This window comes from Nyctereutes procyonoides, unplaced genomic scaffold, assembly GCF_905146905.1.
Source record: "Nyctereutes procyonoides isolate TBG_1078 unplaced genomic scaffold, NYPRO_anot_genome, whole genome shotgun sequence".
NCBI classification, from domain to species: Eukaryota; Metazoa; Chordata; class Mammalia; order Carnivora; family Canidae; genus Nyctereutes; species Nyctereutes procyonoides.
Genome location: NW_026575020.1, coordinates 3,567,043 through 3,581,738, shown reverse-complemented (window position 1 = coordinate 3,581,738; position 14,696 = coordinate 3,567,043). Strand labels below are relative to the sequence as shown.

The following is a 14,696-nucleotide window of genomic DNA, read 5'->3' as shown; positions in this document are numbered from 1 at the left end:
AACAAGTTGTATTGGAACACGGGGGAGTATCACTGGTCCGTCCAGCTGGTCTTCTGGGGGAGGGGCCTGCTGTGCTGATTTTCAGGTGTCAGCACTTGGGGGAGCTGCTCTGCCCCTGCCTGCTGCAGAGCTCAGCGGGGGTTGTTTACCCCGTGGGGCCCCAGGAGGAACAGCAGCAGTTGCTATGGCAACTCTGGAAGCCTGGATTCAGCCTCCGCAGGAACTACGGGGCTCGGGCTCTCGGCTCTCCGTCCGCAGGGCCTGGAGGCTCCGGGGCGGGGCCGCTGATGTGTTCAGCTCGGGGCAGGAGCGTCCTCGCTGTCCTGGGCCCTCCCGGCCTCTGCCTGTCCCAGGGGGAGGCCGGATCCTGGGCTGTGTCCCGGCGCCCTGTGCTCCGGGGCCTGCGCTGGTGGATTCGCGCTCCCGCCCCGCAGCTCCCTCCCTGGAGCCGCTCCCGAGCCCCTCCGAGCTGCTCCGGTCGGTCCCTCCGTGCGCGCTGCAGCCCTTAGGGAGCTCAGCGCACTCTCCCGGGGCGCAGGTGTCTGTTAGTGTCCCCGGGAGCCCGAGGGCATCCCCGCCCTCCTGGGTCCTGCTCCACCTCCCTGCGAGCCCCTTTCCGCCCGCCCGGGAAGGTTGGTGCAGCTCCTGCTCCTCCGGGACGGGGCTCTCCTGTCCTGGGGACACTCGCCCCGGCCTCAGCCCGGCTCCTCGCGGGGCCCCTCCCCCTCGGAGGCCTTTTGTTCCTTTATTTCTTTTTCCCCGTCTTCCTGCCTTGATAGAAGCGCGGACTCTTCTCACTGTAGCATTCCAGCTGGTCTCTCTTTACATCTCAGGCCGAATTCGTAGATTTTCAGGATGGTTTGAAGGTTATCTAGGTAACTTGGTGGGGACAGGTGATTTGGGGACCCTACTCTTCCGCCATCTTGCCCCTCCCTCCTCCAGTAGTTTCAGATGTACAGCATAGTGATTAGACAAATCTGTCCATTAAGCTGTGCTCACCACAGTATAGCTACAGTCTGTCACCATACAGCACTGTTACAATACCACTGAGTGTATTACCTTTGCTGTACCTTTCATCCCCATAATTTGTTCATTCCATAACTATAAGCCTTTATGTTGCCCTCTCCTTCACCCCTTTTGCCCATCCCTCTACTCCCTCCACTCTGGAAACCACCAGTTCTCTGTATTTATACATACTTTTCAAAAATTCACTTTTTGTTTTTGAATAGTTTTAGATTTACAGAAAGCTTGCAAAGATAGTACAGCATTCCTATCTATCCCTCACTTGATTTCCCTTAATGATAATATCTTACAACACCATTGCACATCTATCAAAACTAAGAAACCAACATTGGTACATTGCTGTTAATTAAATTTCAGGGGTTATCCAGATATTACTAGTTTTTCCACTACTGTCCTCTTTCTGTTCCAGGATCCAGTCTGAGATCCCACATTACATTTAGTCATCTCAATGCCTTAGTCTCCTCTGGTCAGTGACAATTTTTTTCTTAGGCTTTCCTAGTTTTCATGACCTGAACAGTCCTGTGGTGCACTGGTTGGGTAGGGTACAAACTGTTTTTAATCTTATTTGACAGTTGAGGAACCTGAGGCCAGGAGAAGTTAACGACATGACCAAGGACACATAGCTAGTATGTGCCAGAGATATGATTTAAAACAAGATACTTCTCTCTTGCCTGTCATATAGGGGGCATTGCTCTGACAAGAGTGTAGTCTGTACATTGCCCCAAGGTTAGTAGTAGATAAAATTTGGTAGAAATGACTATACCAGGTTATTCAGTAAACAAAACAAAACGAAACGAAAAAGCACAAAACTTAAGTTATCCTAGAGTTTTGAGCAATTCAATTTAACCAATGCTTATAGAAGGATAAAAGCTTGGTCTGACAGAGGTATAGTTTGGATGAAGGGAGAGGCATGGGATCATTGAACCAAGGTTACCTAGGAGGCTGTGATCAGTGGCTAAATTAGGCTAGAGTTAGTGAAGATGGAAATAAAGGCCTGGAGGCCAGGATATATTTGAAAGAAAAATGAAAACAATTATTAACTTTACAGGTAGCTTGTTTTCACTTTGAACTGGGTTATTGAAACTCATCAGAAAATTAAAAAATGTGTTTGAGTTGCCAAACATTTTGTATTTCAGCGCAAGGTTCATGACCCATTAACCTGTGTGAAGGTTGCTAATCAGTATTTTAAAGTCTGGCTTAAAAAAAAAAAGATGATTTGTTTTCACCTTAGAAACATAAAGAGTTTTTCCTAGACTCATTGTATGTACTCATTTTGCCTTAGACTGTAATCACCCCAGAGAAAGTGAGTTACTATATACAACCAAATATACAATTTAGGGGGCCAGAAGAAAATGTACTGTTAAGTGGCATGTACTTTCCTCCTGTATAAAGAGAGCCACATGTAATCCATTTATCTTGGACTTATTGCTGTCTGCAAAGGAAGTGTGTGCTTTGGTGTAGTGGAAAGAGAAGAAGCTTTTGGATTCAGGCAGTTTTAGGTTTAATCCTCACTCAATCACTTACTATTTGTGTAACTTTTTCGAGTCTCAGTTTTCTCTCCTGTAAGGTGGAGAGATTGATGGTAGCTATCTGTCCTTGTTTTTTTTTTTTTTTTTGTTAGAAATAAATGAAATAATGCCCATGAAGCACATATTAGAATTCCCAATAGATATTCACCAAATGTTAGCTATTATGAATGAAAGTAGCACTAAAAGTGATCAGGTGGGATGCATTTGGTTAGTGGCATGGAGTACTTGTTACTTAAAATGCTTCTGGATAACCTAGGACCATAGAATGTTAAAGCTGAAAGTGTCTCTAGAGAAATTCTGGTCAACAAGCCTGTTTGACTGATTTAAGACCTGAGAACCACAGAACTCAAGTGACTGGCTCAGGGACACAAGGCAGCTTAGGAGCAGAGCCACACATCGTGTTCTATCTGGGTCATTTAAATTAGTGCCAAGGGTCTTTGAGTGCCTAAAGGTCCATAGTAGTATTTCTAGGACCCTCAGACTTACTTTCAGTATTAAAAATAAAATCTAAATATTTATCCCTGACAAACATATATGAAAATGTCAAAATTCTTTGCTTATGACTAAAAAAAGGAAACTTGGGTATATTAATCCTAAAATTCTCACCAATGCTTATGAATGTATTTATGAACAAACATGAAGGAAGAAATGGGTTATTTTACAAAGGTACGTGGAAAAAATAATATTTTTCAAAGAATAAGAGGATGCCTTTTGGTGCGAAAGCTGGGAACCATTATGTGGCAGTAATGGCGAGTGTCTGTCACCATTTAGAATGGGGCTGTTGACATGTTGGGTCATCTGAGTCTCACAATAATCCTGAGGCCAGGATACAGGCAGGGGTGGGAGTATTATTTCTGCTGTGATGACGAGAAAACTAAGGTTGAGAGAAAAGTGAATGGCCCAAAGTCCCAAGACAAGTCCAAGAAAATAGATGAGATTGTTCTTTGGATACTTCCTGTAAAAACCTTACACATTTGGAATTTTCCAGGACAACTGAGGAGATGAATTAATGGTCATCATAAAAGTTCTATTCTAACAGGAACTGTGTTTTTGCTTCCAGAATTGTGTGCCATTTCTGGTGGATGGATAATACTGTGCTATAGCCTGGCATTTTCAGCTTATTTCAACACCATGATACTATATGTTACTTGGACTACTAAACTTCTTTGTGCTTTTAAAGATTTTATTTATTTATTAATGAGAGACACACAGAGAGAGACAGACATAGACAGAGGGAGAAGCAGGCTGGCTCCCTGTGGGGAACCTGATGTGGTACTTGATCCTAGGACCCCAGGATCATGCCCTGAGCCAAAGGCAGACACTCAACCACTGAGTCACCCAGGTGTCCCTGGACTAGTAAACTTCTAAAGATAATTCTTACAAGTAAAACAAGCCTCATTTGAGGGTGCAAGGAATAGCCAATAAATATGAATATTTTTTCGGAATTGACTTTTCTAGACAGCATGTATCAAGTAATGGGTATATGTTCTTCCCCAAATTACGTTTGCATTTTGAGCTTGGAATTTCACCAATGATTATAACTAAAGCAATCAAAATTATTTCTACATGACAGCAAAGTGATCAATTTGTTTAGCCAGGTAAGGAAGAAAGAAAAATCAATTTCAGGGACAATGGAAATTAAATTAAGTAAAACATTTAAAAAACATTATATTAATCTCCAGGTTCCAGCAAAGGGCTTGGCATAGTAGTTGTCTTCAAAAAATACCTGTTGAGTAAAAAGAGCCTACAAAATGGCTTAGTGAATTTTTTATAGTTTTCAACCCATCACAAAGAGCTAGTATGTAATTTTTCAGTGATTCCACCACAAATGTGCTCCTTCTGCTGGGGATAAATCTTAGATATGATGACCTGCTATTCAGGTTTAGATAGGAATTCCACTTTTGCCAAGAGGAAACATGAGAACAAATCATCACAAGGCCAAATTTGCTAAGCCAGAATAAAGTTTATTAAGGAATAATCAAAATGGTTATATCTCAAAGAGCAGTAAAATGGCCTAAAAGACAGAAAGAAGGTCTCCAACTCCACTCAAAAGAGGAGAGGAGAAGTTGGGTGAATTCATGAAAACATGGCCCAGGGACTTGGGATTGATTGAGCCTGAAACAGGTAGTGGGTGTTGAAGGCCAGATGGTGAGCAGCATCCCACACCTGTGCAGAGACATGGCTGCTTAGCAGGGCTCACAGGGATTCTGACAGCCAGACTGAACATAGGTGGTCAGGTTGATCCCACTCAGTCCAGGAGTTGGGTGGGAAGAATTGAGCAGCCAGCAAGTTGGTACATAGGTGTCAGGCTCACAGCAGGGTGGGGGGCAGGTGTCGCAGCAGGTGGGCTGAAGGAGGCTGATGTCATGGGGGCAGGTGCTGGGCAGGCAGACTCCGCAACGACAGCATTTGTCAGAGGAGCAGATGGTGGTGGCAGGGCCCGTGGGGACGCTGCAGCAGCAGGGAACACAGAGAGCCATGATGTCAGGAGTTGGGTTTTCCTTGGGTTGAGAAGAGGACTCTGTTGGTATCTCAATGCTTCTCTCTTCTGCCCTGGCTCTTATATACCCACCTCCCTGGGTGTCAGCCTATTTACCAAGATTTTTTTCCTTGTGTTTCAGTTTATAGCTATCTCCATTAAAACCAGCTAATTACTTAAGTGTTTATTACCTGGGACACACTCTTTACCTCATAAAAGGGGTTTAGGTTGTTTTGTTGTCAAATTAGGACTCTTCATGTTGGCTCTTTGTCACCTCAAGGACATTTCATTTCAGTCTTCAAAGGCACCGAGTCATTATTCTCTAATCATTATACATCATTAGTGATGGCCTGGTATGCTAGGTATCTGCAAATCATCTCCACATTTCTTTGTCTGCTTTTCAGATGAAGAGGTAAGTAGGCTTTTTGATTGCTATTCTAACAGCAACCAAAGATTCTATGTGATAATTTAGGTCTTCTGGTTGAAAAAGTGCTAAAAGTCTTAGATTTATTTTTCATGGCTCCAAGAAGCTGAATTAAGATGAATGGATGGGCTCTATAGAGAAGGAGATTCTGATCCAGTGTAAAACACTTTCTTAGATGTAAAAATCATTTACTTTCCGTTCCCTCCATGCATACAGTAAACAATAACTTGTCAGGGACAGGTAGATGGGAGTCAGGAATTGTACAGTGACAGTGGCAGATGCCGTTCAAAACTCAGACCAACGATGTTATAGATTAAGATTGTTGATGACCCCAAAAAACAGTTTTGTGGGGCCATTTAGAGACTAAACTGTGCAATATTTCCTAAAATGAGTTCCATGAACACCTGTTTGATGGAACATTAAAGGGTTATCTGGTAAATACATTTGAGAAATAGAGTTCTTCATTGGTGGACTTTTCAGAGCCTTTAATATGCTAAAATGCTCTCTGACTTTCCAATTAAGAGATATAACAGGTATTTTTCTCCAAAATTACTTGGCCATGGAATCATTTTGTTTGTTAGTTTCCATAGGTTAGCTTCATAGATTAGTGTTCTATAGAGCACAGGTGGGGGAGATTGCTAAGTTAATATCTAAACTACTAAAATCTGGGGTACCTGGGTGGCTCAATGGTTGAGCATCTGCCTTTGGCTCAGGGTGTGATCCCGGGGTCCTGGGATCAAGTCCCATATCAGGTTCCCTACAGGGCGCCTGCTTCTCTCTCTGCCTATGTCTTTGCCTCTCTCTCTGTGTCTCTCATGAATAAATAAATAAAATCTTCAAAAAAAAACCCTACTAAAACCCTAATGATAGAATTATTTAAATACATAAAGATGTAAAACTTACTATGATGTTTTAGAATTGCTTTAGAGTAGGGAAAACATTAAACTAGTAAAACTTTAGAAATATTTTACTTTGAACATCTTAAAGAATATGTTTCCTTGACCCATTTTCATGTAAAATGGCTTAGGCTTTAAAAAATAAGTAGAAAACTATGCAACAAAAAGGAATCAGAAGCCAAAATCACAAGAAGATGGATCGAAAGGGTGCTTAACTGAGTGGGGCACTTGACAGGATGAGCATTGAGTGTTATGCTATATGTTGGCAAATTGAACTCCAATAAAAAAAATAAAAGAAAAAGAAAAAAAAAAGAAAGCATGCTTAACGTGAAATTGCTTTCATTTTAGCCATTTTAGCCACTACTAGAATGATTTTGTGGTTTTGGTTCCTCTGCTAAAATTTTGCTTGTTGTCCACATTCCTTCCATAGATATATCTTAGTCCAGTCAAAACCTCATTCATGGAACACCTGCTGTAAGTCAGACATTACACAAAAAAAGAAGCAAAGAGGTGCCTGACCTTGAGGAGGTTGTAGAGAAGAGACACAGAGATGTGAACTGGCAAATGACAACACAGGGTTGTACATTCAGGTTTTCTAGATGATTGGGAGCTTAGAAGTAGGTACCACAGACTTCACCTGGAAGGTTCGGGAAGTACTTCATGAGAAGGTAGCAGTTGTGTAGGTAGAGAACCATGATTAGGAGCTTAGCAGGTAGAAGGGAATAATAAGAGAATTTCAACAGGTGAAGCAGGGAAACAAAACGCCGCAGTACGATCATGGGATGACAAAAGCATTGATTGGGAGAAGCACAAAACATGGATTCTGGATTTCCCTTGCTTGGGGAGGCTGTGGAGAACAGTGGGAGATGGAGTTGGAAAGTGGGTGAGTGACACAGTAGGAAGAATTTGCACTGTGCCTAGTATGCTACACTCAGGACTTTGAACTTCATCCTCTTGGCAAGGAGCATTAATGAAAGGTTTTGAACAGATAAGGGACATGATTGGATTTGTTTTTAGAAAGACAACTAGTTTTTGAGTAAAGGCTCAGCTGCATCATTACTTACTAAATATTAGGCCTTGTGCTGAGTGCTTTATGTGTGTTACATAGTTCTTACCACAAGCTTATGATGTACGCAATGTTTCTATCCTTGCCATTTTACAGATGAGGAACCTGGGGCATAGACTAACTAGTAAATGAGTAAGTTATGGAGCTAGCATTTGAAGCCAAGCAGTCTGGCTCCAGATTCTGCACTCTCAACCACTATGCCATATTCCCTTTTACTTGGTATCAGGGTGGTGGTGGGGATGGTGGTGGAGGGACTGTTCTGACTAGAGTGAAAACAACCCTCAAGATGAGTTGGTAGAAGGGTAGGATCAGGTTATTGAAAGTCTTGAGACCATAAAAGGGGAGCTGATTTTAGAGCCTGTTTTCTTAACTAAAATGCTAGCAGTAGAAAGGAAATAATTTGAAGGTTCTATGGGGGGTGTTGAGGAGGGTATGATTTCTGTCTTAGAGAAAAAGGGATATATCTGGGATTTCTCATCACGCTATGCAATTTCCTGGGGACCACTGGTGGCACATCAGTTTCCACAATAAAACTCATTTGTGTTTTTAAGATGACTAGAATATGGTCATCTTATCCTCTGCTAATAGGTAGCATTTATTGAATACATATACCAAGTGCTAAGCATAGTGCTGAGTATTTTGTGAACATTTTCTTTTTTTTTTGCCAGCAAATGCCAAATTTATTATTGAATATATATTACTGGTTATTATTTTAAATCCTCCATAATCAATTACAAATTATTATTATTTTTTAATAAATTTATTTTTTATTGGTGTTCAATTTGCCAACATATAGAATAACACCCAGTGCTCATCCCATCAAGTGCCCCCCTCAGTGCCCATCACCCAGTCACCCCCACCCCCCGGCCACCTCCTCTTCCACCACCCCTAGTTCGTTTCCCAGCGTTAGGAGTCTCTCATGTTCTGTCTCCCTCTCTGATATTTCCCACTCATTTTTTCTCCCTTCCCCTTCATTCCCTTTCACTATTTTTTATATTCCCCAAATGAAGGAGACCATATAATGTTTGTCCTTCTCCGATTGACTTATTTCACTCAGTGTAATACCCTCAGTTCCATCCACGTCGAAGCAAATGGTGGGTATTTGTTGTTTCTAATGGCTGAGTAATATTCCATTGTATACATAAACCACATCTTCTGTATCCATTCATCTTTCGATGGAAACTGAGGCCCCTTCCACAGTTTGGCTATTGTGGACATTGCTGCTATAAACATTGGGGTTTTGTGCACATTTTCTTCTTTATTTCTTATAACCCTATAAGATCAGGACTATTAATACACCTAATTCTCAGAAGACAAAACTGAGAGTAAGGATAATAAATAATGATTTAAAGTCATACACCTAGTGAATGACAGCTTGTCTAACAGCAATTCTTCATATTTATAGTAAAAATTAGCATTTTTCTGGGATTAAATTTTACACAACTGTAAACTGTATTCATTCATTTTTTTAAATTAGTTAATTCATTCAGCCAAATACCCAGCATGGTAGGTGCTATGCATATAGAAGTTAACAGGTCAGATAAGAGCCTTGTGGTCAGGGCATTCATTCTAGTAGGGGAAGATAGGCAATAAAAAAAATAAAGAAATGACGATGAGAAGTAACAGGTGCCAGAAGAAAATAAAATGGTGAAGTGCCAGAGTGGTGGGAGGTGATGCAGGGAGTGCACTCCATTGGCCAGGGCAGTTGGCAACTTCTCTTGCCAGGTGGCTGGAGTGTGGCAAACGAGGAGTGTGAAAGTAGATGAAGTTCATAGAGGTAGGTAGGTGCCGGGCCATGTAGGATTTTGTAGGCTCAATAGAGTTTAGGTTTTATTCTAAAGGCACTGAGAATGCACTGGATGCTTTGGAGCAGGGGGCGATAACATGTTATGTTCTGTGGAAAGTGAGATGCAGCAGGGTCAAAGTGGAAACAGAACAATCAGTGGTCCAGATGAGAGGATGAACAGTGATGCCAGTGATTGATAAACCAGTAAGAGTTGGAAGAGTTGGGGATACATTTTTGAAAGTAGAGATGATAGGTTGTGCTGATCAAGAAGACATGTGGAGAGAGAAACCAAGGATCATATTTAGGTCTTAGATTTACTCGTAGGTAAGAGGGGGCTTGAGCCACAGAGCTGCCATCTGGAGTGGTGGGAAGTGGGGGATGATGAGGTCATTGTAGGACCTGCAGGATGAGCAGCCTGAAGCCCATGAGAGGTAGCAGGGCTGAAGACACAGGAGGCTCCAACACCCAGACACAGAATGTGCTTACTACTAACTTCCTGGCCTAGGATGAAAGGTCACTTTTATGTGTGTTAGTCACAGTTTGTTGTGTGCCTTACCAACATCCTGGATTTCTAGGGTGCTGTTGGGAAAACCCTCCCATGACAGCACCTCCCGAGTCAGCAAGAATGTCAGTGTGGGGAGATTTCACACTTCGAGGCAACTCAATTTTCTTTAAGCCTGATGGAGCACTTCATTCCTTCACACAAGCAGGCATTAGGAGCCTTTTCAGTTTGTCATCCTAATAAAAATGTCTGTAAGTAAAAACATTCAGTCTTTGTTTTCTGAATTGCATGATCTTTTCTATTTCTGGTGAACTCCTTTATAATAGCAGTTGGAAGAAAAAAGTATCTGGCTTCAGGACTGCTATTGGCATCAGTCCTTTCATTGTATAATGTCCGCTTTATTCTTTGCTGAGCAGGCAGGGAAAGGATTCTGGGTTTGGGTTAAATGGTGTACTTTTGGGGCCTATTCCAGATATTTTCTAGTGGGTCGTTATAGCCAAGACAGATAAGTGCTTGCCAGCTTATTAGCCTGTGCTAATTGGGTTTCTTTTAAATGGAAGTAATGTTTTGCGACTTGAAGACAGCTTATACCGACTTAAAAGGGATGAGCCCTTCTACTCTGTCTCATGTGGACATGTATGATAGCAATGCAACATGCCAGGGCAGCTAGCCCCCTCACAGTACTCTGGCACACGGCACACACAAGCTTAGCCCAGTTTATGCTGGCTGGCAGTGTTGCCTATTTTTCTTGGGGGGATTAATTCTCATTCATTATTGTGGGCTATGGAATGTGCAGATAGTCATAGGATATTATACACAGTTAAGGAAAGTATAAAGTATATGTGCTAAGTAAAATTAACCTGATTGGGAAATAGATTTCCAGTAAAATTTGAATATATTTGAATATATGCAGGCACTGGGAAAATAAAATTTCCAGCTGTTCATTGTGTGAAATTGAAGATTGAGATAGTTAAACACAATTATTCTATAGTAAAAGTTGGGCTTTTTATCCTCGGAATTATTTGATAACAAATAATCATTAGTTTTCAAATCAAAAACATCTAATTCAAAATAAAATTATAACTATTGTTACCAAATAATTAGTTACCAAATAACTATTGTTACCAAATAGTTATAATTTTATTTTGAATTAGATATTTTTGTCCATTGGTTAGACAAATCTGATTACTGGATTGAATCAAATAGCTACTGGATTTCCAAACAGTTCCTGTAAGTAGTTGAAATTTTTAAAAATTAAGATAATTAAATGTTTATGTATTTAAATATTAGCTGACATGATAACTTTAAAACATATCTTCAGTTTTTAGTTTACTATAATATACAGCTGATTTTATGATAACAGCAAAGGCTTATTAGCATTTAATTGATAAGGTTCTGTGCTTTACATGTATTATGTCATTTAATTCTTACAACAGTCCAAAGCTTGGTATTGAAGGTATCCTCTGTTTTACAGATGAGAGAAACTGAGGCACAGAGAGAATAAGTTGTTCAGGGTCAGCCACTGGTAAATAGTGGAGTGGGATTTGAACCCCAGCCACTGGTAAATAGTGGAGTTGGGATTTGAACCCCAGCTCTCTGGCTCCAAGGTCTGTGTTCTTAATCAGTGTATACTAATCCATAATCACTCCATTATTGATTATTATATTTTTCAAGAGAAAATTTGAAATTTTCAAATTTCAAATAATTGAATTATTTGGCTTATTTCAGCCAATCTTTGTTGAGCCCCTGCTATTTGCTTTGCACTGTACTAGGGGATTTAGGGGACTCGGGAATGGGCAGGACACAGGTGTACTTTCAAGTAGTTTAGTCTCTTGTTTTTGTTTTTTAAGATTTTATTTATTTATTAATGAGGAACGCAGAGAGAGAGGCAGAGACACATGCAGAGGGAGAAGCAGGCTCCAGTGCGGGACTTGATCCCAGGACTCTGGGATCACGACCTGAGCTGAAGGCAGACACTCAACCTCTGAGCCACCAAGGCACCCCAGGAGTTTGGCTCTTGATGGATTGGGAAGAAGTATGTGAAGAAAGAAAAAGAACAGAGAGGTGAGGAACATCACATGTGGAAAAAAATTCCTACAAATATTAAGAGTGTTTTGATTTTTGAGAGTGCAGATGTGTTAGATAAAGAAGGAGCAACCACCCAAATGGAGTAAAACATCATCCTGGGCAGCCTTCTTCCTAGTTTTCTCAGCTTTATTCCTGACTCTTGTGTATCTGGGCATTGTTAGTCCCCTAACAGTCAACAGGGTTTTGTGCTTACCCAAGATAAAATTGGGTAAATTTGGGATTTTCATTTAGGTCTTCTGATTCCTTTTTTTGTCCCTTCCTACAGTTAAAAAATGTCTTTCAAGTGATCAGAGTGTACAATCTGTACTCAAATACAATATAACAATATATTTGTTTGGCTCACTTCCAGTCTCAGCCCCTGGTCCATACTAATTTCTATTCCTAACCTTTGTGTACTTCTCTCTCATTTTTGTCTCTTCTGTTCAATAAAACCGTAAATATTGGAATGAAGGTTCAAAATACTAACTTCAGAGGTTCCTGAATTCTATCTTCAGGATTCATTGTATTGTCTCCTGTTTCCCCAGGGATGCCCCCTAAGAGGAGAACCATGAATTTCTCCTGCATCAAGATCTTCCTGGCTGTTATTCTAGATAAACATCAGTCATCTTGACTCTTCTTGAACTTTCTCATGGTTGACAACCTCAGTGGTTCTGAAAATCCTGAGTTCCTTCACTTCTCCATCCCACAGTGTTATAAGTCTACTGGCATCTTTTCTGCAGGTTTACAGATCTTATCTTTTGAACAAAACAATACTACCTTTACTTTATTCTGGCTCCCTTCAGACCAAGATTCCTCTCATCCTTTTGGGAAAAGATTTAGTTTGTCTCTTCCACCGAAGATAAATACTATATTGAAAAACTAAGAGATTGGGATCCCTGGGTGGTGCAGCGGTTTGGCGCCTGCCTTTGGCCCAGGGCGCGATCCTGGAGACCCGGGATCGAGTCCCACGTCGGGCTCCTGGTGCATGGAGCCTGGTTCTCCCTCTGCCTGTGTCTCTGCCTCTCTCTCTCTCTCTGTGTGTGTGTGACTATCATAAATAAATAAAAATTAAAAAAAAAACAAAGAGATAAAAGTCTTGAAATTTTGTGTTTTCAATATTATTCTAGTAAAAGCCAGAATTTTTGATTTTGAGGTCATGTAGTATATCTTTTTTAAGATTTTATTTATTTATTCATGAGAGACACAGACTGAGAGAGAGAGGCAGAGACACAGGCAGAGGGAGAAGCAGGCTCCATGCAGGGAACCCTATGTGGACTCGATCCCGGGACTCCAGGATCACGCCCTGCGCTGAAGGCAGACGCTCAGCCGCTGAGCCACTCCGGGATCCCCACATAGTATATCAATTCTTTTACTCTGTCTTGTATTTGTGATGTAGGAATCAAGAAGAGAAAAAAAGAATGTTTTTAGAAATGAATAGCCTCAGGGTGTCTGGGGGGGCTCTGTCAGTTAAGTATGCAGCTCTTGGTTTTGGCTCAAGTCATAATTTCAGGGTCCTGAGATGGAGCCCTGTTCAGGCTCTGAGCTCATCATGGAGTCTGCTTGGCATTCTCTGTCTTCCTCTCCCTGTGCCCCTCCCCCTGCTCATACAAAATCTACCCCCCAAAATAAATAAATTAATCTTTAAAAAAGAGAAAGAAATGAAAATCCCCGATATGAACAAATAGTTAGTGCTTGGATTAGTCTCTCCTAACCTCATTAGAACAAAATTACTTAACTCTCAATCCCCAGGCTCACTTAAGGCTTTCATGCTTCAGTTGATGTGATGACTCAACATTTTCTCCCTTGAAGTTTCTCAAAATCCCTTTGTATTCTTGGGCTTTTAAAACTAAGTTTGCCTATTAGCATTTATAGAATAATCATGATGGAAAGCAGGTTTCTCAAGTCAGAGTTATGGTTTTGGGGATAAGTCAGTAATTAACAAAGGGCTACCTGCTGTCAGGTCTCCATGGCACAGCCCACTTTACAGAGAAGGTTTTTAATAGAAATGGTAGAGATTTGTTTGTTTGTTTGTTTGTTTATTCATTAATTCATGAATGAGAGACAGAGAGAGAGAGAGAGAGAGGCAGAGACACAGGCAGAGGAAGAAACAGGCTCCATGTAGGGAGCCGGAGGGGGGACTCGATTCTGGGTCTCCAGGATCACGCCCTGGGCTGAAGGTGGCGCCAAACCACCTAGCCACCGGGTTGCCCAGAAATGGTAGAGCTTTCTTAACTGCAGAGCTAAGTGGTGCCAAGTAATCTTTCCAGTTCTTCAATCAGATTCTTGTCAGACCTATAATGTAATTCTCTGGTTGCCACTTCCAAAGCTCAGAGACTAATTTTTTTTTTCAGTCAGTTTCCAAGATTAATCAAAGTAAGTGGGAAGTCTGAACAAATGGTTCAGTAAATAATCTGAATTTTTAAAAGGCCTTAAGAGTATAACAGTAAGGGTTCCTTCAGAAACAAGAATCACACCCATTATTTGAATCAAGTGAATTTTATATGAAGAATTTTAAACTAAGTTGTTAGATAACTAAAAGGGTTAGAAGGGGATACTGAGATGTTACAGATGTAGGAGCTGTAGCAAACCCTTGGAAATGATACTTTTTTTTTCTGAGGGAAGAGGGAGGGAATTAACACTTAGAAATTTAGGGAGGGGGTTATCCTGTAGAGCTGAAACTCAGATGTTTCAGGAAAACTGGTTGGCTGGTGACTCTGAGTGGGGTGTGCATTGAAGCAGGTTCTACACGTGTTGAGAAAACTGCAGGCTGAGTTTAGATGCTTCTCTGGATGGGCTCTGCAGCTGCTGGAGCAAACAGTGTTACTAGGAGGTAATCCTGGGAGTTGCCAGCATACAAGAAGTCTCAATGAAGCAGAAGGAAGCAAAAAGGAAGGAGCAGGAGCCTTCTTCCTCTTCAGCTTTGC

The 14,696-nt window shown here is 41.2% G+C and overlaps 1 protein-coding gene and 1 long non-coding RNA gene across 2 annotated transcripts; one reads left to right on the top strand and one right to left on the bottom strand.

Moving 5' to 3' along the window:
* Nucleotides 1-4,495: 4,495 nt before the first annotated feature.
* Nucleotides 4,496-5,098, bottom strand: LOC129504540 (keratin-associated protein 3-1). The gene has a single exon (XM_055317273.1). It carries the CDS (start codon nucleotides 5,030-5,032, stop codon nucleotides 4,739-4,741), a length of 294 nt encoding a protein of 97 aa, XP_055173248.1. The 5' UTR covers nucleotides 5,033-5,098; the 3' UTR covers nucleotides 4,496-4,738.
* Nucleotides 5,099-8,295: 3,197 nt separating this feature from the next.
* On the top strand, nucleotides 8,296-12,829 carry LOC129504556 (uncharacterized). The gene is made up of 3 exons (XR_008663381.1): nucleotides 8,296-9,956; nucleotides 11,556-11,769; nucleotides 12,318-12,829. It is a non-coding gene; the product is annotated as an uncharacterized LOC129504556 (long non-coding RNA).
* The last annotated feature ends 1,867 nt before the right edge of the window (nucleotides 12,830-14,696 follow it).

What these genes read in the sequence shown, in the direction of transcription:
- LOC129504540 (XM_055317273.1), bottom strand. Translation starts at nt 5,032, where the DNA reads ATGGCTCTCTGTGTTCCCTGCTGCTGCAGCGTCCCCACGGGCCCTGCC.